At 41.4% G+C, this 24,010-nt stretch overlaps 1 protein-coding gene across 1 annotated transcript in view; it reads left to right on the plus strand.

Annotated features, from left to right (window-relative positions):
• Nucleotides 1-24,010, plus strand: part of Cdc14b (cell division cycle 14B) — a gene marked incomplete in the record, with an annotated part of 126,801 nt that overhangs the window by 96,853 nt on the left and 5,938 nt on the right. The window contains 6 exon segments of the mRNA XM_017794870.2: nt 3,457-3,544; nt 3,991-4,221; nt 8,774-8,912; nt 9,016-9,175; nt 10,026-10,123; nt 20,470-20,586. Of these exon segments, the coding sequence (XP_017650359.1) occupies nt 3,457-3,544; nt 3,991-4,221; nt 8,774-8,912; nt 9,016-9,175; nt 10,026-10,123; nt 20,470-20,586 (833 nt within the window).

Here is a 24,010-nt window from a genome sequence, read left to right on the forward strand (position 1 = left end):
TGGTAGCTTTAGATGAATAGTTATAGAAATATACAAATACAGCTGCAGGGATATCAGAGTATAAGGGCCCTAGTGGGGGGAGGGAGGCTATGGGAGGGTGCCATCTGGGAAGTGGGTATATAGTTGAATAAGATGGTTTGGGATGTTCTGTGTGATAGACACAAAATAAATCAACAGATTTTTTAAAAATGTATTATATTTGAGGAGGAAGCATGGAAATTTACGTTATGTTTATCAGTAGAGGTGATAAACATTACCATTGAAATCTACCCAATAACTTTATAGACGTACACAGGCACCAAGGGTCGAAGTGCAACCGATTATGACTAGTAATAGATATATACAGCTTAGAGATGTGTGCACCAACATCTCAGCGTTAGTAGCAAAAACAGCGAGTCTTTCTGCAAGGAACAATATATTCTAAAATGAAATGGAAATCTTTTTTAAAGGTTAAAAACTCATTCAATTTTATGTCTTACAGGGCTTATACTGAGTTCAATATTGTATAACTGAATTAATTCAACTGTGAACCTAGAAAGTTGCAGCCACTTGTGAAAGAGATGTACTGTTGCTCTGGAATGTGTTACTGAATATGTTAAAGCTGTAATGAAATGCTTCTTTTAATCATGTAGTTATTAAAAATTAAAAAATCTTACTCACCTGTGAACCCTGCAAGCTACAATAAGGACTGGTCTGATGACAAGATAAGATACTGGTGCAGTAGTGGCATGAATGGTATGGGAGTAACCAAATGCTTTCTGACTTGATATAAGGCCCGCTCTACAAGACAGAACTCATGCCCTGTGCTATTAACTGAGTCAAAAGCCCATGACTGCCTAGGTCCTAGGCTATAGGGAGAATCAAATACTAGTATTCTCTAAATGGATAAAGTATTGAACTGCTCCCTAAGTTCTTATCTTTATACCCATAGATTAGTTTATCTCTTATCCTTCATCAAACAAGCTTCTTTTTGTAGTGTGTGGTGATTAGTTCAGAACCTAGCAGTTAGTCAAAGTGCAGAAAATAGAGAGACTGTTCATCCCTAAATGGGAATTATGTATCACATTCTTTCCCTCCAAGATTCAGAAACCGTTATGGAAGAGGGGAAGGAAAAATTGTAAGAGCCAGTGATAGTAGACATCTTCATCAAAACATTATTTCCTGGACATGGCAGTGTCATTGCATACATGAACTCGCAGTGACTGATGGCATGTGCAAGACCTACACAAGATCAAGCCAGCCAAAATCCCACATGGATGGGGAAGGGGCTCATGGAGTCTCACCCCTAGCTGAGAAGCTATTGGAAATTGATTGCTGCTGTGGGAGGAAGAGTAATTTTTCTTCAAGGATGTGGCCCCTTAAAATCTACCCTTGCTGCAGTAGATGTTCTGCACCTATGCAAATACAAGAAGCACTATGTGGACTCAATGGGTTTAAGAAAGAAAAGAAAGCACATGAGTTGGGAGGGAAAGTGGTGGGGGAGATAGGAGAGGAGCTGGAGGTAAGGGAATGGGAGGTGAATTTGATCAAACTACATTATATACATGCATGAAATTCTCAATAAAAAAAGTTATAGCACAACATTAGCTGTAGTTAGCAATAATTTGTTGTACATTTTAAACTATTTATAGTAGAAAAATGTAAATATTCTTCAAATGAAATTATTAATATTTGAGGTAATGTGATAATTAACCTAATTTGATAATCATATATTGTATACATGTATCAAAATAATACAACACAGAATATGTAATTATTATGCATCAATTTTTAAAATTAATTTTCAGAAAGAAATGAGAAATACATTCATCACCTAATTACAATCACTGACCCTATTTGAATTTGCTACAACCAAACTATAGAAAACAGAAAATAGGCAAACTTGTAGGTACAAAAACAAATAATACCCAAAAATGAGTTACAAAGTTTTAGATTTCATAATAGCATTGTGATAACAATGTTAAAAGAATGCTTATATTTTGGCTATAATACTTCAAAATTTGTGAATCACATCATACAATATTAAATCATTTCAAAGTAACTGACTGATGATTAGTGAATAAAGCATGCAAGACTCAAAAAAACAAGTCTGTGTTACACATTTCATTAATGTGTTTCTTTTACTGTATTAGTTACTTTCCGTTGCTGAGATAAAGCATCGTGACCAAAGCAACTTATTTGGCTTATGGTTCTAGAGGGATAAGAGTCCATCATGGTGGGAAGGCATGGTGGCAGAGGTGGCCAGAGCAGAAAGCTGAGAGCTCACATCTTCAAACAGGCACAAGCAGCAGAGAGAGAGAAACTGGAGATGGAACGTGGCTATGAACTCTGAAAGCCCACCCCCACTGATGTGCTTCCTCCGGCAAGGGAGTCCCTCCTGAACATCCCCACACAGCACCACCAACTGACCTAGTGTTCAGATATTTGATCCTATGGAAGACACTTCATTGAAACCACCATAATTACTATTAAATTGACAGTACATTTCCATTATAGTTACTGTAATGGTAACTCAGTTCAAAAGACTTAATAACATAACAAGACATAACATGTTTTAGATGCCAGTGATACTTAGAGTTTCATACAGGTATGCTGTGATTTCAGTATACTTGTTGTTTTTTAATTTTCTGCTTAATATTTTTTATCTGGGAACTGAGAGATAGCTCAGTCAGTAGGAAAGTATGAGGACCGAAGCTTGATCCCCAGAACCCACATAAGAACTAGCTGTGGTAGACTGTGCTTGTAATTCCAGTCTTAAGCAGGGAAGAAGGCTTATCTCTGGGGCTCACTGACCAACAAGTCTAGCCTCCTTCGAGTATTCAGGGTTAGTGAGAAACCCAGTCTCAAAAAGAAGGAAAGAAGAAAGCGGGCAGCACCTGGAGAATGACAGCGACAGTTGTCCCCTGGCCTCTGCACACATGTTCACATGCACTCACAGACACGTGCATATACATACACAGCACGAAGTTTGGCTTTTAGATTTGCCCTCTTATTATGGAAAAGTATATTTTACCTGACTCTTCCTCTTTTTACTCGAGTCAAAATTGTTCACATTGGAAATGACTTTGTCTATTAAGGACAATGGAGGCCTTGCAGAACCCTCCTACTTAGAGAAAGTGTGCTGTATTAATAAGAATTAGCTTCCTGGAATGAGATTTATTCAGATAGCCAAAGTAGTTGAGATATAATAACCAAGAACATAGCATGTTTTCAAGGGTTGGTGACCCAAGCAAAGAAACACTGAAAAAGGGTGATTGACAGAAGGGGAAGTTGGCCATTCTTGGGGCTATTCAAAGCAGGCAAACTTTAGACTTGTTTCCTGGTCATTAATATACAGCTGACATGCTAAAGTAAATGATGTTGAACCCTTTGAGAAGCCCAGTATTGAGCAGGGAGGTGGGAGGATATTCGGTTCAAAGGTGACTTGTGCTGGTCTTTTTTTTTTTTTTTTTGCAGAAAGCAGAAAATGGAGATTTCAACTGGATAATACCAAACCGATTTCTTGCCTTCTGTGGACCTCATTCAAGATCCAGACTTGAAAGTGGTATGCAAAACTATCAAACTAGTATAGCTTTGGAAAAAGACCACTGGGTGCAGGTGCAGTAGTGTATTCCTGTAATCCCTGCTACATGTGAGGCTGAGGGACAGTTGAGTCTGGAGTTCTGGGTTGTGGTGCACTGTGCTAATTGGAGGTCTGTGATTGGCTCAGCATTCCTATGGTAGCCTCCTGGAAGCAGAAGATTTCCAGGATGCCTAGGGAGAGGTGAACCAGCCCAGGTTGGAAAGAGACCAAAGAATTAGACTATGTGTAACTTAGTCTTTATGATTTAAGCATACTTGGTCATTTGAATACATTGTTCTCCCTGGGTTTTAATGTTTTTAACTTTTGTTTTTACAGTTATAATCAAATTGATATTCAGTCTCCATCCAGTTATAAGTGAAGCTGTTTTCCATCTGCCTTTTATAATACCTGTATATTTCTTTATGTAGGTTACTACCAACATTCTCCTGAGACCTATATTCCGTATTTTAAAAATCACAATGTAACTACCATTATCCGTCTGAATAAGAGGATGTATGATGCGAAGCGCTTTACAGATGCTGGTTTCCATCACTATGACCTTTTCTTTCCGGATGGCAGCACCCCTGCTGAAGCCATTGTCAAAGAGTTTCTGGATATTTGTGAAAATGCTGAGGGTGCCATTGCAGTACATTGCAAAGGTGTGTGTCTAGGTTAGAGGGTGATATACATACGTTTATGAATGTATGTGTAGAAGTGTACCCATCCATTTATGTTCTGTGGCAGAACACACACGAGTGACACAGCCTTCATTCTTGAAAGAAGGATTTTAATTTATTACATTGTTTATTTATTTAGCATATGTGCACATGTGCAAATATGCACATGTGGTGTTCAAAGGACAACTTGCTGGAATCAGTCTCTCCTTCTACCATGTGAATTCCAGAGCTGAACTCAGGTCATTAGGTTGGCAGCAAGTGCCTTTACCCACTGAGTCATCATCTCACTGGCCTGAAAGAATGATTTTGAAACTCTAAAATCATATGTAAAATATATTAAACTCTTTGATAAGTAAGCCAACAAAGTTATTGCTTTGGAATGCATGTTTGTCTGTTGTGCACCTACAGTGTGGTAGGTTCTAGGATCATCAGTGATAGAGGAAAGACTTACTGCCACTTGCCCGATAGAGACCAAATTCTAACAATGCTTCCAGCCGTTATAACTGTACCTGTTGCTAGATGTTCCATGAGTGAATGAATTACTGTAATAACGTATTGTGTGAATATACTAGGATTTATTTACCTTTAATATAAGATAGTTAATTAAGAAGATGGGGGGAGACATAATTATTAATCCAACATCAGGAGGGAAAGAAAACTATCAAATTGATTTCTGGAGTTAAGACTATATTTGTAGTTATGGATATAGCCACAATCATAATGTTCAAATATTCAGTTTGCAATGGAAAATCACAAGGCATAAAAAAGGAAAAATAAAAGGCCAGAAAAGTGTGTGGCCTATTCAAAAAGAAAGAAGAAATCAATCAAGAACTATTCCTGACAAAGACCAGATAGTGGGCTTTGTAGGCAGAAGATTTAAAAATAGCTGTCTTAGGGTGCTCACAGTGAAAAGAAAATAAACAAAATGGAATGTCAATTAAAAATCAAAAAAACGTAAAACGAAACCAAAAAGCAATTCTGGAAATGACTTGAACAATTTACTGGAGCAATTCCAAAGCAGATTTGAACAGACAGGAAGAAGAAGTGGTAATTAAGATAAGAACAAGAGTGTTAACAAGGTCATCAAGTCTGAGGAACGCAGGGATGAGGAGTGAAGAGAAGGAAACAAAATGTAGCAGCGCTTGGGGTTCAGCCAAGTGGAGCAGATGTGCACACTTGGAGTTCCAGAAGGAGGGGAGAAAAGAAGGAGCTATTTGCCTGGAAAAGTTTCCCACTTTGATGAAAGAGACCTGAACATAAACAGTCTTGAAACTCAACAAACTCCAGAAAGAACAATCTCAGAAACTCACTGAAGACACTTTACTGTCTAAAGCCAGAGACATGTTGACAGCAGCAAGAGAGAAATGACGTCACATGCAAAGGAAACACTCCTGCTACTGGCAGATTTCTCATCAGAAACTTTGGAGGCCAGAGCACTGAGGGAAAACCCTGAAGCAAAGAATCCTAAAGCCTGGTAAAAATTCCTTCAAAACTAGGGAGAAATTCAGCCACTCCCAGCTGTCAGGTGCCAGGGGACTCTAAGATATGCTCAGGGTGTCTGTCAGTAGAATGTCCAGATGCTCACTCAAAGATATGTGAAGAAGCATGTATCTAGTAAAGGTAAATGCACGCATAGCCAGTTATAAAGACTAGTGTTATCACTTCTAAAATATTGCCATTATTGTTTATAAATATTGTAATATAAATACTATATCAGATGTGAAAAGTAGAAAACCAATACAAAAGTCAACAAAGCCCAGGATTTGTTCTTTAGAATGAGTAACAAAATTCACAAACTTCAGTTAGACTGGTGAAGAGAAAAGCCTCAGAAATGGCTCTATAGAAATAAAAGAATTGGGCTGGGGAAGATAGCTCAGGGGATAAGAGGACTGAACTTGAATCCCCATGTAAAAATGCCAGGCATGGCTGTATGTGTCTGTAACCTCTGCACTGGAGTTGTTGGGGTGGGAGGAGAGGGGGACAGACAGGAAGATTACTGGGCCTAGCCAAAAGCAAGCTAAGGGTTCATTGAGAGACCCTGTTTCAAGGAAATAAGGTAGACAGTGATAGAGCGGGCGGGGGTGGGGGGAGAGAGAGAAAGAGAGAGAGAGAGAGAGAGAGAGAGAGAGGAGAGAGAGAGATTACTGTGAACAATTGTAGAATAAAAAAAAATCTGATAATCTAAGGAGAAATGTCTTAGCAGTTAAGAGCACTGGCTACGCTTGTAGAGGACCTGGGTTTGGTTCCCAGCACCCACATGGTGACTAACAACCATCTGAAACTCCAGGTCCAGGGGATCTGATGCCTTTTTCTGACTTCTGCAGGCATTGCATGACACAGGTGCACTTACATAATGCAGGCAGTGCACACCTACACATAAAATAAAAACAATAAATATATATATTTTTAAAGTCAGCTAATCCAAATAAAATGGACAAATTTCCTGGAAACACAAAACCTACCAACACAGAATCACTGTGCAATAAATAGATAGAAATGGTTGACTTGGTAATGAAGACTGTCCTGATAAAGGAAAGCTCTGGAGCTGATGCCTCATTGGGGTGCACACCAATCCTTAGACTTACTAACAACTGAAGACAAGGAAGACTTGCTAAGTCATTATATAAAGTCATGATTACCTTGCTTCCTAAGATAAGCAAAGAAACTACAGCAGACCAATATCCTTTAGGAACATTGTGAAAATCCTGGACAAAATGCCTTCCAGGTAAACTTAGTAACATAGTGAAAGGATTATAGGGGCTGGGGCTCAGTTGGTAGAGAGCTTGCTTAGCATGTATGAAGTCCTGAGTTTAATCCCCAACACTGCATAAATTGGGCGTGGTAGTGTAAGCATGTAATCCTAGCGCTGGGAAGATGGAGGCAGGAGGATCAGAAGTTCAAGGTTATCTTCATCCACTTAGTGAGGTTGAGGCTAGTCTGGGCTAAAGGAAACCCTGCCTAAAACAATACAATACAGTAACATACTATACACTTCAACAAAGTGGTATTTATCCTGGGATTACAGGGGTGATTCAACATAGAAAAGTCAATGTAAATCTCCATGGTAACAGAGTGAAACACAAAACCCACATAATCATCTCTATTGGCATTTGACAAAATGGCATTTGACAAAATTCAGTACCCTTTTCTGATAAAAACACTCAAAGGAGGACCGGAAGGAGACTACCTCAGCATAAACCCTATATAAAAAGCCCAGAGCCACCATCACACTTAGTGGTGAATGACTGAAACTTTTCATCCTAATTGCTCCAGGATGGTCCTTAACATCCATGTGTCTAGCAAGTTATTGCACAGCAGCCTGGGCTTCTCCTCAGCTGCCTCAGTGCTCTCTGAACCATTCCTGTTCCAAAGCTACTTCCACAGTTTTCTGTATTTGTTTCAGCAGCACCCCACTTCTAATTCACATGTGTGTTACAGAGGGTCCTTTAGAGAAGCGAAAGCAATAGGCTGTATATATAGATGAACAATTTACTAAAAAGAATTGTGGAGTTGTTGAGTCCATCTTCTGTGCTGTGAGCCTCCTGGAGGTGTGAAGAGACTGGTGGGGATGGAGCGTGAAAGCAGTCTGCAGCACTCTGCTCTGGCTGAGAGCCTAGTCTTTTTGTTCTGTTCAGGCTTTCAGCTGATTGGAAGAGGACTGGCCACATTATGGAGGCTAAATGCATAGGTTGAAATGCTAAACCTAACCAAAGATTCCTTCCACATTTACTCAACATGTTAACTATTGTCAGAGTTAATAATAATGATTTTGATAAGAGGAAAGAAGAGGGCTGGGGAGGAGACTCAGCAGTTAAAGTACTTGTCACACAAATGTGAGGACTGGAGTTCAGATCCCCAGAACCCACATACATACTATGGCTATTGTAGCCCACCTGTAATTTAAATCTGAGAAGGAGGAGATGGGAATCCCTAGAGCAAGCTGGCTAGCCAAACTAGCTATATGGATGAGCTCTGGGTTCAATTGAGAGACCCTGCCTCAATGAATAAGGTAGAGAACAATTGGAAGACTCCTAGACATCAACCTGGGGCCTCTACATGTGGTCACGTGTGTGTGTGTGCCTGCACATGCGTGCGCGCACACACACACAGTCCCACCCCCACAACCAACCCCCAAACAAAGAAGAGTTAAAATTTAAAAAAGGAAAAATGAGGTTGAGGGTATAGTTCAGTGACAGAGTGCTTGTCCAGCCTGTCCCCAGCACCCCTCCCCCAAAGCTGAATGTGTACAGGTACAAAAGTTGGGTAGAAAATATGGTTGGACTTGGCTCCACATCGAAGCCTCTGGGGGATTTTAGAAGGTCATGTGTCCAGGCCCTGCTAGACTGGGCTACTCATCACTTAGATCCTGGGGGTGACACTAGGCACTGGCCTTTTTAAACCTCTTCAGACCGAGCTCAAGAACCATTGTGGAGGGAGGCAGACCTGTGGGACGGCTTTAAAGGATTGTTTCTTCATGTTAAGAAAGTTCTGGCATTTGTGAGGTCAGGTTTTATCAGTTGTTTTATTTTCCTAGCTGGCCTTGGTCGAACAGGCACTCTGATAGGCTGCTACCTCATGAAGCATTACAGGATGACAGCAGCAGAGACCATTGCCTGGCTCAGAATCTGTAGGCCCGGCTCGGTGATTGGGCCTCAGCAGCAGTTTCTGGTCATGTGAGTATACCTAAAGCTTGTCAACTGTAACAGCAGACAGTTTGGTAGGGAAAATATGTGTATTTCTGGAAAGCTGTATTTTGATGTTTTATAAATGCTCTAGGAAACAATCGAGCCTCTGGCTGGAAGGCGACTATTACCGTCAAAGGTTGAAAGGGCAGGAGAATGGACCCCACAGAGCAGCCTTATCTAGACTTCTCTCTGGTGTTGATGACATTTCAATAAATGGGGTCGAGAATCAAGACAAGCAAGAACCTGAGCCGGTAATGGAACTACCCCAATCATGCTGTTTTTATTGCTGTAAATGCTGTTGAGATCCTTGTAGGGCATGGAGAAACAATAGGTAAAATAATAAAGCACATTTGATTGGGGGGGTTGGTTTGTTTTTTGGTTTGGTTTTTTTTTTAGATGGAAGGCCTCTTTGAGGTGACTTTTTTTTTTTTTTTTTTTTTGAGACAGGGTCTCCCTGTAACCCTAGCTGGTCTAGAACTTGCTATGTAGACCTCGATCTCATAGGGATCTACTTGGTTCTGACTCCTGAGTGCTGGGATTAAAGAAGATATATAAACTTGACTGAAAGTAAAGTTGTGTGCCCATATAACTAAATTTCTTGCTCCCTTAAGCAAGGTGGAAATTAGCAGTTGGAAATAAGCTCTTCAGATGGGTTTCTTTACTCCGTGTCTCCGTTCCTCCTGTCCTCATTGCCTCACAGGTGTGTTAATGGTTCTCAAAGGAAGAGCTTTTAGAGACATGGTTTTATCAGGCCACAGTGCTAAATTAAGTGGTGGTGAATGAATGATGAAGTTTTAAGAAGTTTTAAAATAAAAACCCCACTGCATCTCTTTTTCATCTGTTTTATGAAGAGAGGGCTATCAGGTCCTGTGCCCCTGCAAGTCAGGCTTGGATGTCTTTAAATGTGACTGGTAGCTTGATTTTGAAATATAGTGTTCAGAAGAATGCTTAAGTGTATGTGTTTGCAAGTATGCATGCCTGTGTGTGTGTGCGCACGCGCGCGTGTACACACACACATGTATCTGGATAAAGACCCTCTTTGCTGCTGCATTAGCAGATGCAATGTGAATCATTAGCTCAGTGTTTTTTTCACTCATACAGTACAGTGATGACGACGAAATCAATGGCGTGACACAAGGAGATAGACTTCGGGCCTTGAAAAGTCGGAGACAATCCAAAGCCAATGCTATTCCCCTCACGTGAGTGGTTTCCTTTACTGTGGTCATTCTTGTCTAACGTGTGTGTGGTCCTTTGTAGACATTTTTCCTGCGCATTTTTTTCTCCCTAGCTGCATGCTCTTTACATCACTTTGCAATGATCACCTGTGTGATTTAAAATCTAGAGGTGCTTGCCTGGGACGCTCTCAGCAGTTCACGTATCTGTGTATTCTGCTGTAACCTCAGGAACCATTCTAAGGAAGAAAGCAGTGATAAGAAAACTTTGGTCGGTAGATAACCAGCTGTGACATCCTCAAGAGAGTGACAGATGTCAAGACCTAGGATAACAGACTTGTCCATGGTTATTAAGATGTGACTTTGTTTCAGTTCACCGAGGTAGTATGCTGATCATCAGTCTCCACACGGCAAAAAGTGGTCAGTTGTCACATGATATATTTTATTTATTTATTTATTTATTTTTGGTCTTTTTGAGACAGGGTCTCCTTGTAGCCCCAGATGGCCTGGAACTTGCTATGTAGAACAGGCTGGCCTCAAACTCACAGAGGTCTACCTGCCTCTGCCTCCCAAGTGCTGGGATTAAAGGCATGTGCCATCATACCTGGCTGTTCCATGATGTCTTAAGGTCATTACGTCATTTCAGTAAAAATGAATTCATCCAGACTGTTTTGTATATATTTTTTCCTGGCGAATTGTTTTCAAATTATATGCAAAGGTTGAGCTCCAGAATAAGAAATCACATAGTTAGTGGGTGTACTCTCATGAAGTTCTTAAGTACAGGTGTGTTCATCTGTATCCAACTACAGGAGCCATCCAGGACTGGTATACAAATGGGGAACCAAAATATGTAGCCTTTGTACCTTTCTCTCTCTCTCTCTTTTTTTTTTTTCTTTTTCTTTTTCTTTTTTTTTTTTTTTTTTTTTTTTGAGACAGGGTCTCCTTGTAGCTCCAGCTGGCCTGGAACTCCCTATGTAGACCAGGCTGGCCTCGAACTCACAAAGATCTGCCTGCCTCTGCCTCCGAGTGCTGGGATTAAAGGCGTGTGCCACCACGCCTGGCACCTTTTTCTTTAGTAGATATTGTACCTGTTCTTGGAGCCTCCATTTCACTGTGGGTACCCTATCTATTTCCAGCCCTTCTGTAAGAAAAGACTGCTGGAGATAGGTCCCTTTGACAGTAAACATCTGGTAATACAGTAAGAAACTAATAAGGGCATAAATAGTTTGTATTAGCAGAGAACAGAATTTTAGTTAAATGTGGTTCTTCAGCATGACCTCAGCACATTTTAAAGTTCTGATGGTTATGTTAGCATGGGGTGCTTCTCCAAGGGGCTAAGCACCAGGTTTTCCAAATAAAGTGCCATGTAAATATACAACATCAATTCTGATTTTAAGTATTTATTAAGAATTCTCTTTGCTGTCAACTAGACCTTTATACAAATGGTGCCTTTTGTATAATTTATTTCTTAGAAATAAGTACATTAAAAAAATAGTGAGGTGTTTTAACTCCAAATGCCATTTGATTTCATTAAGGTTTATATCTGAGGCCTTTATAGTGCTTTTTATTTAGGAAATAATTTTCCTGAAATTAATTCTAGGTCTGATGAAGGAAGGTAGGCAATGCCCCCAGCAGGGGACACAGACCCAGCTGAGCTGAGTCACCATGTGAGGAGCTTGTCATAATGCAGCTTTTTGTTGGCGCTTCTGAGCTGGAGTTTGAGAGTCTTATCTCTAGCAAGTGCCCCTACCCCCATGCTGCTGGTCAAGGGAACTACCCTTTGAACTGCAAGCCCTAGGAAATCTTTCCTTCTGTGAGCTACCCAAGCTTTTTATTTCTTAATAGGTTGTTTTTCCCTACATTTTGGAAGTCAGGTTAGGAGTCAGGGGATCCAAGAGGCTAGAGAGATGGCTCAGCAGTTAAGAGAGCTTGCTGCTTTTGCAGAGGACCCAAGTTCAGTTTTTAGTACCCACATCAGGCAGCTTACAACCACCTATAACTCCAGCTCCAGGGAATCTTGACACCCTACTCTGGCCTCCTTGGGCATATGAGGGCACATACATACATACACGGAGTATACATAGACACTTATATACATAAATAAAAAACTGAAAAAAAATCTTTTTTTGAGTTCTTATTAAATAGGACTTTCCTTTAAGTCGCCTTCCCTGCTTTATTCAGAAATGTGTTTTCTAGAACTCAAATCACTTTGTGTTTTTGTTCTTAGGGAAGCTGACGTTATAAACATTCATAGCTGATAGGTTTATGATAAAAGGAAAGAAAACAAGTGAAGAACCAGCAGACCCTGGGAGGCTGTTTGTGACAGTGGCTAAATGAAGGCAGCTAGAGGGCTGGAGTAGTGAGGGCTTGGTTAGGGAATGTTTGCAAGAAGGGCTGAGTTTAATCCTCTTCACTCCAGGAAAAAGGAAGCGAGAGAGGGAGGGAGAAGGGAAGGAGAAGAGGGAGCTAAAGAAGCCATTGTGGGGGCTGGCCTTCTGTGCCCTCATCTGTTTAGTTTTCTAGTTGTCGTTGCCCCCCCCCCCATTTAAAAAAATCAAAAGATGCCAGGTACCCAAGCACTCAGAGTAAAGCCAAATAAAAAGAAATAAAATGCTTTAAAAAAACAAAGAAGTGAGGGAGCTCAGGAGCTCAGAATTCCTTTCTGAAATTGGAACCCTAAAAACAATATAGCAGCCCTCAAGCTGCCCCCTCCCCCACATAACAGCAGATGTTTAGGCTCAAGCTTTTCTAAAAGCAGTTTAGCGATTTAGAAAACCCAGGGGTCCTTGGGTAAAACCGCAATAAATCTCCTTCCTCCTCTTCTGTGGCCTCCTGGTTATCCCTTCTGCCTTCCCTACCCTTCCCTGTTACAAGATCTTTTGCTTTTATGTGGGGCTCCCTCTGGGCTTAGAGGCGGAAGTCCGTGGAGGCTTGCTTTCTTTCCCTGCCAAGTCTTTATTGGTATTTAGAAATGAAAGGCCCCTGAGAGAGAGTGTTCAGTAGCAGCCTGGGTTGAGAAATCTCAATTCAGTTGCTACCTCCCCATTTGACTCATGCATTACTGTGGGTAAATTAGTTTGCCTCCATATTGGTATTTAGTCATATGAAAATAAATATCTGCAAGATCAGAAGTGAGTGAGAAATGGAGGTTATAGTAAGAATAGCAAATACTGTTCTTTCAGTCGTTGGTTTCTCCTTTGGAAGATGTCAGTATTTGGGGAGAAGTTAGTTATTAGAAATTGTGAAGTGTCCCCTTCCTTGGAGAGCCTGTGTGATGCTGACTTCCATGAGGATGGTGACTCGTGTGCACTGTGGCATCCATCTGACCTTTAGGACTGGATGGCAAGTATGTTGTCAATGCTAAAATTGACTTGGTGGGTTTTTATTACTTGAGCCATATTACCTATATTAGTTACTTTTCTTATTGCTGTGTTAAAATATCTGACAAAAGCCAGTAAAAGGGGGCACTGGAGAGATGGCTCAGCAGTTAAGAGTACTGGCTGTTCTTGCAGAGAACCTGGGTTCAGGTCGCAGCACCTACATGGCAGCTAACTATCTGTAACTCTAGTACCAGGGGATCCACTGCCCTCTTCTGACCTCTCTGGGCATTGCACAGCATGGGTGCACTTATATACATGTAGGCAATAAACTCATACATATAAAAATAATAAACTATTTTTTAAAAGCCATTGAAAGAAGCCGGGCATAGTAGTGCACACCTGTAACCCCAGCACCCGGGAGGCAGAGGCAGACAGATCTCTGTGAGTTCGAGACCAGCCTAGTCTACATAGCAAGTTCCAGGTCAGCTGGGGCTACGGGGAGACCCTGTCTCAAACAAACAAACCAACCAAAAAAAAAGCCAGTGAAAGAAGGAAGGTTGGTTTATTTTGGGTACCATCCATCATGGAGGGAAGTCAAGGTGGCAGGAGTTGAGGAGGTAGTTGGTCACACTGCATCCACAGTCAGGAAGCAGAGAGATGCTTGCTTGTGCTTTCTTTTTATTTAATTCAGGACTTCAGGTGATGGAATGGTGTCGCTCATGTTTAGAGTGGGTCTTTTCCCACCTGTTAATGTAATCTAAACAATCCCTCACAGACATGCCCAGGGGCTTCTGCTCACAGGTAATTCTAAACCCTGTCAAATTGACAGCATTAACCATCACATTGCCCATCACTCTGGGTAGTTAGGTTCATGTGAAGGGATGCATGAAGGGTAGAGTTAGAGTTGTGTCCTACATGGTAATAGGGTAGAAACAAATGTAATTACCTTCAGAAATCACTTAAATTTTTCTTAACAGTGCATAGAGACAGATGACCATTTCAGCAATGGAAAATAACTCTTAGGCTTTGAGTTTTACTAGAGGAACAAATGAAAATCTGCAGTGTGGACACCTCAACTTTCATCACTCCAACCAAGATAACAAACACTGTAATCAGTGACTATAAATGAAAATAAAGCAAGAGCAATTGAGGAAGACATCTGACATTGATTGACCTCTGGCTTCTACAGTCAGAAACATATACACACACACACACACACACACACACACCACACACACACGCAGAGGAACACATACAGTACAAACACACACACACACTCACTACCAAGCTAAAACCTGGCATGGTGGTGCATGCCTTTTAGCCCCTTGGAAGACAGAGGCAAGAAGATCAAAAATTCAAAGTCAACTGTGTATAGTAGCACACACCTTTCATCCCTGTACTGGGGAGGCAGAGGCAGGTGGATCTTTGTGAGCTGGAGGCCATCCTGGGTTACATAAAGTGTTCCAGGCCAGTCATGCCTACGTAGTTGAAAAAAAAAAACAATTGAGGAAAAATACTGTGACCACAACAGTGAAATTGGTTGCTCCGGGTTGAGTGTGCTTTTATAATCCACATTGCCCAAGTGTCCAGTTCAGTTGACCTCTTAGCTGATTCAGGAGTTTTAGTTATGATTTCCTGTTCATAATAATGCCTGCACTGATCTTGTTAAATAATCTACAGGTTGTTTCTGCCTCCTCTTCTCCCCATGTAGTGTTTTGTATGAACATATTTGTGCATTTGACTATGGCCAGTTCCAGTACTGTAAATTAATATAGTGGGGTGGTTAGCTAACTGGAGATGGAGTCTAACCCTTTGTTCCTGTGTGTCAAACCTGTTTAAACTAAAGGCAGCATTTTTTTCTCAACAGAAACTGGACCACCACCACTCTTGTTTCCCGCCCCTTTGCCATCACAGTTGCTGCTCTGGGCCATTTAGGGTATCTTAAATTCACAGGTGGCTCTATGTATTTTATTTCGTGATTTATTTTGGCTTCCCAATTTGAACATCTGTTCTTTCCCCTCCCCCCTTTCCAGATGCCCCCTAGCTGTGGTGACCTCTGCACTGTGTAGTGTTGTCATCTGGTGGATTGTGTGTGACTACATTCTTCCCACCCTGGTGTTCTGTCTCGATGGCTTCAGAACCCAGTAGCCATCCGGACCCTTTGACGTAGTGTGCTATGTAAGTTTCCAGTTCCTTTTCTTTCCTTCCGCTTACTGGTGTCCAGTGTGGTCCTTGCAGTGCATGTGTTTCTCTTTCTGGCTCTCCTGGCTTTGTTGGCTTGCCTGTTTTCCAGGGTTCTTTTTCTGAATCTTTCCGATAAATAGGATGGTGGTGGGGGGAGGGCCTCACTATCCCTTTGATCGCAGGGATATTTAAAAATAGCACATGGTTTAGTAGGTTATATTTAACAGATATTTTGTAATAGCTATTTATAAATATGGGCATTGGAATAGTTCTCTTTCCTTCCAAAAAATGTTGAAGTAGTTGGGATAGTTGGGCTGGTTTCCTTTCCATCAGGGGCTACACACGGCCTTCTGGTGTTCTGTATTTTCAGTGTGTCTCTCCAGTCTAATCAAAAGAGCACTACTCCCAGGTCATTGTCTTAGTAAAGCAAAGATTGGGTTTTGCAGCCTTGAGGGCTAGTGAAAACTGGGGCCTGATTTTTGCCCATGCAGCAGCTCTCTCCAGTCACCTCTCTGTGGTATCCAGAACGATCTCCTCTCCATTTCCTCTGTAGACATATGCAACATACAGTTTTCAAACCTTTGTTAGGTACAGGGTTGCCCTGCATCTCATCTGTGTTTGTGTGTTTCCACTTCAGGCTCTGGTCTCCGCTTTCTGCTCTTCCACATAGCCAGACCATCTTTCTTAGGTTAATATACAAGTCTGCATTCTCTGATCTGTCACCCTTGGCAACAAGGAAAGCCTTCTCACTGAAGACACTTATTCTGCAGGAGAAGTTGGCAGGAAGCTTCCATGTGGAACACCACAGCTAAATCCCACAGAGGGAGAACATGTCCCATGACACCGGCACCCTCTCTTATCTGGCTCTGCAGTCTTATTCTCTGTAACTTTTCTTTCACTTATTCCAAAAATGACTTTTTTTTGGTCTCAGTTTGGACTTGGAAATTTTGAAAGAATGCAGAAATTCCTTCTAGGATCTCTTCCAAAGTAGGATTCCATCATGACCAACTCTGGTACTTTGTGGCCCCGTTGAGTGTTTTCATATGGCTGGAAAAGACTAAAGCTGAATCAGAGTCCATTCTTAGAAATTCAAGAAAACCTGTTGTACAGGTTTTATTTATTTAATGCATTTCCTTGAATATTTTGCCCAAGACAAGTTTGTGGTCTCATGTTCACATGGACAGATTTCTTGATAAGACTATTTGGATATTTTTTTCCCATCTCTTGCCTATTGATTGGAGAGCAAAGATACATTGTTTAATTTATTCTTCTCTGACTGTTCCAGGTAGCAAAGATGTTTTGAATGGGTGGAGTTGTTGCTGCTAAATACTTAGGGACTTTGTCTCCAGGGCCATAGTTTCTGCCAGGCGCCTGTCCTCAGTGTCCTCTGTAAGATAGGTGCATAACTTCTTGTACCTGAGGTTGACATGTTTCAAGACCAAAGCAGAACCTTCAGTGTAGTTTGTCTAGTTTGGGGCTTTCTCCCGAAGAAGCTTAATTTGTGGAGTGGACAGCTCACTGCTTTGTTCATCGCTGTGGGCCTGTGAGGAACCTCGCCTAGGAGGTGCAGCCATGGAGAACCGGGTTAAGCTGGTGGCCTGGAGCCTTAGACCAGATATTGCTTCGTGTTCTGTGTCAGGAGCAGGCAGTGCTTCTGGAGAGGGGTGCAAGGTCTTGTGGGACACCGTGCTGAGAGTTCTGTAGCAGTGGTCCCTAGAAACACTGCGTCGCTGCCTGCTGGATTCTCTTGGATTTAGTCATCCAGGCATTTTGAGACTTGATGGGAGACACCTGCCCTTCAGGGTTTTTACTTCACTGTGTGCCTCACATTGACACTGTGCAAAATTTGGGACTGCTGAGACAGTTCCAAGTTTTGTGCGGAGACACCACAGAGAAGCCAGTGGTCTATGGTCTGGGCATGCCGTACAGAGAGAGGACCAAGGATTTTGTTAGGGAAGAGGGAGAAAAGAGAAATACATTTCTGCTATTGCTTGGGAAGAAGCTGGAGGGTGGCAGCAGTAAGTCCCTGGGTTCCTCAGGGGAGGCACTTTAGTCTCTGGTCAGCTTCCCTCACCCTATCTGGGTCCTTCAGCCTGTTGCTGATAATATCTATATGTAGTTGCTGGGGCTTTCCCACAGTATTGATCTGCTAACTCTTCCCTCAGAACAAATAACTGGAAGTTTTCCTGATAAGATTAATGAATTTTACTAACTTTCCTCTCTCTCTCTGAGTTTCAAAGCTCCACACAAATTAGTAACTATTTAATATCATTATTCCACATTCATTTATACTAATTTTATAGAGACGTAAATCTCTATCAGTGGCCCCAAATGATCTGAAACAGATGTGTGATACTTCAGAAAAACTGTTTCATTTTCTCCCTTGGAAAGAAAAAGCAGCTGAGAGAGTTGAGAATTCACCCTGCCCAGCATCCTAGAAGGGTCAGCATTGGTTTGCTTTCCTTTATGTGAAATTATTTTATTTATTATTTTTATTTTTTATGTATGAGTATATTGCCTGAATGTAAGTGCACTTATGCCATGCAATGCCCAAGGAGGCTAGAAGAGGGTATCAGATCCCCTGGAACTGGAGTTAACAGCCGTGGTATTTGCCACCACGTAGGTGCTGGGAATCAAACCTGGTCCTCTGTAAGAGCAACCAGTGCTTTTAACCACTGAGTCATCTCTCCAGCCCCACTTTATGCAAAATTCTAGATTCGGATCTTAAGAGAGATGAATAAATATTTCTTCCTTATTTTGTATTACCAGAAAAAAAGGTTAGCAGTTGGATAAGAGGAGTGACTTTAATATTCCATGTATCCCAGTGTAGGATAACTGTGGCTGACAACTAACTGAAAGTTTTTTGGGGGGTTTTTTTGGTCTTTTTGAGACAGGGTCTCCCTGTAGCCCTAACTGGCCTGGAACTTGCTCTGTAGACCAGGCTGGCCTTGATCTCAGAGATCCTCCTGCCTCTGCCTCCTGCGTGATGGGATTAAAGGTTTTTTGGTCTTTTTGAGACAGGGTCTCCCTGTAGCCCCAGCTGTCCTGGAACTCACTATGTAGACCAGGCTGGCCTTGAACTCACAGAGATCCGCCTGCCTCTGCCTCCCGAGTGCTGGGACTAAAGGCATGTGCCACCACGCCCGTCGACAACTAACTGAATGTTTTAAGGAGAGAGGGATTTGGAGGCTTCCAACACTAAGGAATAATGCATGAAGTCATGGCTGAGCCAGTTATTCCAGTCTGATTGTTCCACATTGTATCTGCATACTGAAATGTCTCATCATGCCTCATAAATATGATATCCATTATTATATGCCTATCACATCTTTATTACAAGCTTATTAAATTTTGAAGTCATTTTTAAAATATGTTTTCAATAAATCCTGTTCTTGGGAGCTGAATTCATACCTCAGGGCAGTCAATTCCACCTTGAATCCTACAGTCGTGACTGTGCCTACTGTTTCTATCAGAGCGCTGAGTATTTTCAGGCAGGCAGCTTCCTGAGTTGGGCTACTTTAACCAGGGCCAGATTGCCTGTGAGGTGCGGGGCTGTCAGAACCTCTGTGTGGGTGTGTTGGGCTGTCAGCTCTGCCTCTTCTCCACAGCTCAAAGCCACTGCTCAGAAGAACCCACTGATTCTTCAAGCAATGAAATACCCAGCTAGGATTTCACTAACTGTGCATGTGCATCACCGTGGATAACTGTCATAGGAACTTAGGAACCTGTGCTACAGTCGAAAGATCTAGTTTGGGTTGTCAGCCACCAGGGTTGTGACGCAGGCTTACAAGGCAGGACTGCTTAGTTGTGATAGTTCCTTTTTTCTCAGGATCTGGGTTCTCACAAGTTGTTACTGGCTTTCTTGCCTTGAGTTTGAATCTGAGAGGAGAAAGCTTTTTTTAAGTCAATGTTTCCTCTTTCTGCTAAGCAAACATTGATACAAATAAATGGGAGCATATGGTCCTAAAGCAAAGACTTGTTCAAATCTTTTGATGTTTTCTGCTTTTTTTTTCCTCTTGACAATATAATGAAGTCTGCTTATAAAGTGGGTATTCTGTGTTCTTTTTTTCTTTTTTTTTGCCTGTGGAGGTCAGAAGAGGGCATTTGAGTTACAGGTAGTTGTTAGCCATGTGGGTGCTGGGAATCGAACCCAGGTCTTCTGGAAAAGAAGTCAGTGTTCTTAACCACTGAGCCATCTCTCCAGCCCTTTGTGTTCTTTTTGATTCATGAATTTTCTTCCTCAGAGTCTTCTGTCATGTTTTAGAAATTAAGACAAGTTTCACAGCATTGAAGTGATTGCACTTTCATTGTTATGATAATTGGAGATTACTTTAGTATACAGTTATAATCCAGACAAAATGGAAATTTTGCTTGAACATATTTAAAAATTTTGTCATGTCGTGTAAAACTATTACTGACTTAATTATGTCTACTTTCAGCTTGAATGAGTGAATGCTGTAGAGCTATTTTGCTAAATTTATATTCAAACTTTTTAAAATTGAGGGTTTATGACTTGTTTTTGTGACTGAAATCTAAGAATCTGCTTTGACAGGTTTGACTGATAGATTTGCGTGGTTTGTGACTTGCTGATAATGCTAGGTCATTCATTTTCCAAAAGCAGAGCACCCTGGTTATCTCTGTGTAGCCTTCAAAGAGAAATGAGATTGATGCTTCGTTTCGAAAGAGCTTGATGTAGAAATGCATTTCATTTTTTGTGTGTGTGTATGTATGGAAAATGTGGTTATGGAAAATTCTATCAGCTTGCAAAAAAAAACTGCATAGAAGTTCAAAAACGTCAAATATTTTTCCATCAAGTATTTGAAAGTTATTTTAGTGAATATAATCTTACTTTTTTCCAACTATTTTCAGAGTAATTCTTCAGTCGAGTGTTCAGAGCTGTAAAACATCTGAACCTAACCTTTCGGGCAGTACAGGCATTACTAAACGAACTACCAGATCTGCTTCGAGGAAAAGCAGTCTTAAAAGGTGAGAAAAAGAATCCTGTTCTTCTGGAAAGTTCCAAATGTTGGTTTCCAATTTAATCTTTTGGACCCTACTTCTGGAGACTGACATAAAAATAGGAGGGTAGTCTCTGTGATGAGAGATAATCGGATGTTTTACTTGTTTATTATCATCTGTGAAAATCTGGATCATTCGAATGTAGACTTTGGTGTCACTTGGTTATTCAAAGGCAATTCTTTATGCTAGAAGTGTGGTATCTGTCCCGATATGGAGAAGTTGAGAGTATTGTGATAGAACTACTTTTTAAAGTGAAATTTTCTAAAGCTGTCTGTCAGGGCTTGGAGGAAGTCTTTCCATGTGTCTATGAGATGCAGCACAGTTGTGGAGAATTCGCTCAGTGACTGGTGGTGGAGCCCCCATGATGGTAGAGCCCCAGTGTTGGTGGACCTAGAGCCTCTCTTGACCTGGTTCCCTGTTCTCTAACCTCAGCCCTCTTCAAGACCTGCTGCTTCTTCCACTTTCTATTATTATTATTATTATTATTATTATTATTATTATTGTCACATCCTTCTTTAAGCTCAGGCTCTGATAAGAAAATTCAGCATTCTCTGGTTTATCATGAGCAGACCTGTAATTCTCAAGATATTCTGAGAACTAGTCCCTGATGAGGGAAGACTAGCCCACACCCTTGCTGTATTCTTGGGAGTGGAAGGCTGGCACCTGGTCACACTCAGGCATCATCGCCCAGCCATGGTGATACTTGCAATCTTGATTTTGCACTTGTGGTAAAACGGATCATTCATAAGAAATAGCAGGTAGCCTAAGGGTAATCAGAACCGGACTCTAGATTCTCCTTACCTCTTTGTTACTCCCTTGCCCATTCACTGCAGATTTTTGGCCCACATTCCTCATTGTCAGTGTTGAGTTCATCCTTGGCGAGGCCCACCATCACTGCCCTGAGTTCTGTGTACTTGGGCTTCTAAACGATGCTATAGGTTTTGTTTTATCCTTGTTATTTAATCTTTTGTAAAATTTTACTGCACAGCTACATTGTTCCAAAACCAAATCAGTGCCATAGAACAGTTACTTAAGAATTGTCAGGCAGGCACTGACTCAGAAGTTCAGAATTAAAATTACTTTTTAAAGACTTTATTTTTATGTATGTGAATGTGTATGTATCAGTGTGTAAGTGCAGGTATGCATGAAGGCCAGAAGAGGTCATCAGATCCTCTGGAGCTGGAGTTCCAGGTTGTTGTAAGCTGCTGGATATGGGTACTGGGAACTAAACTCTGGTTAACTGCTGAACCATCTCCCCAGCCCCAGATTTAGATTTTTTGGGTTTTGTTGTTGTTGTTGTTGTTTGGAGGGGGTTGTTTTTTTTAATATTTTATTATTTTTATTTTATGTGTATGTGTGTATTGCCTGCATGTAGGTAAGTGCACCCGTGTCATGCAATGCCTGCAGAGGACAGAAGAGGCTGTCAGATCCCCTGGAACTGGAGATACGGACAGTTGTTAGCTGCCATGTGGGTGCTGGGATTCAAACCCAGGTCTTCTGCAAGAACAGCCAGTGTTCTTAACCACTGAGCCATCTCTCTAGCCCTGTTGTTTTTTTAATAGGTATGCATACCATATGCATGCCTGGTGCCTCAGGCTAAAAGAGGGCATTGGATCCCCTGAAATTAAATTCCAGATTTTAAATTTTAAATTCTATATTTAATTAAATATCCATATTGTTTTTATTTGTGGTTCCAACTTGACAAGAAAATTAGAATACTGACAGGCAGTCAGATTTAGATACACTCTAACATAATATTGGAATGTCATTTATAGCAACAAGAAACAGGATATAAACTGAAAATAGTTAAGTTATGCCAGATGAATTGAGAGCCATTTATTTACTTATTGACTGAGGATGTTGGGAATGGAACCCAGAGCCTCATATGGGCTAGACAAATGCTCTTACACTGAACTCTAGCCCTAGCCTGAGTCATGCCTTAAAATTTAGGGACTGGAGAGATGGCTTGGGGTTTAAGAGCACTGGCTGCTGCTTGCAGAGGACTCAGGTTGAATTCCCAGCACCCACATGGTGGGTCACAACTGTCTGTAATTCCAATTCCAAGGACTCCAACGTCCTCTTCTGGCCTCTGAGGGCACTGTACTGACTAGTGCACGTACAGCCATGCAGGTAAAACATTCATACATACAAAATAAGGAAAAAAGGAAGGGGAGGGACGGAGGGAGGGACGGAGGGAAAATTTGACTCAATAAATGCTTCTGAAGAAAGAAGTATAAAAATAAAAAGTCCCACATAAACTTACTCCTCATTTGTAAATATATATAGAAATGTATTGTCATCTAAATATTTACAGATATGCAAATTTCTAAACATGCATACAAACGAAACAAAAGGAAACTGCTGGAGATTTTGCTTCTGGTTGATAGGACAATTAAGGATTGTTTGTTTAATCTTATTTTCCATACTTTTCCATAAGGGGCAGGAAATGGAAGTGTCATGACTGACAGTTTTTTAGGTTCAGTCAAACTGTCAGAGTGAGCTGGAGGCTGGAGAGATGGCTCAGCAGTTAAGATCAGTGACTTCTCTTTCAGAAGATCTGGGTTTGAATTCCCACACCCACATGACAGCTAACAACCATTCATAACTCCGGTTCCAGGGGAATCCACCACACTCTTCCGACCTCTGAGGGCATTGTACGACATGGGTGCACTTACATACATGCAAGCATAATACTCATAAAATTAAAATAATTTTTAAAAAGTGAGTAGGGTATGGTGGTACACTCCTTTAATTCTAGCACTTGAGAGACAGAAGCAGGTGGATCTCTGCAAATTCAAGGCCAGCCTGGTCTACAAAGCCACTTTCAGGCTAGCCAGTGCTACATAGTGAGATCCTGACTCAGAAAACAAAACACGCAAACAGAAAAACCTCTCAAAAGAGCTGATATTAAATATCAGCATTTCTGTATGGACATGCTCTTTAAATGGAAGAACTCAGTCTTCCATTGGTCATTTAATTCTGCTTTTTGCCTTTTAAGGGTCATCCTTTCTTAGGTTACTGAGTAGAGTCCAGGCACCCAGCCTGAGCCCCTCTGTGGATGGATGAGGGTTGGCTGTGACCAGTCTGTCCACCTAGGTCTTGTTGCATCACATACTCCTTCAGGGACCTCCGCTTGTTTCTCTCTGGAGAGGTGGTTCCGTATCTGCATTGAAGCGACTCCTGCCCGGTGGGCCTGGACTGGATGCTTTGAGGGCTGTCTAAAGTAGATTTCAGACTGCATAATCAGGGCTGATTGAACTGGCCCCAGAGTACCTTTCAGGAATTTGAAGTGGTACTAAAAGCCAGAAAGATAGGCCTTGTGGGAGGGGAACTTTGGCCTGCATTCATGTTACCTTAACTATTATCTACCTACAGTTTATAAAGACAGAGC

The sequence above is a fragment of the Nannospalax galili genome, unplaced genomic scaffold (assembly GCF_000622305.1).
Source record: "Nannospalax galili isolate Female #2095 unplaced genomic scaffold, S.galili_v1.0 scaffold467, whole genome shotgun sequence".
Taxonomy (NCBI): domain Eukaryota; kingdom Metazoa; phylum Chordata; class Mammalia; order Rodentia; family Spalacidae; genus Nannospalax; species Nannospalax galili.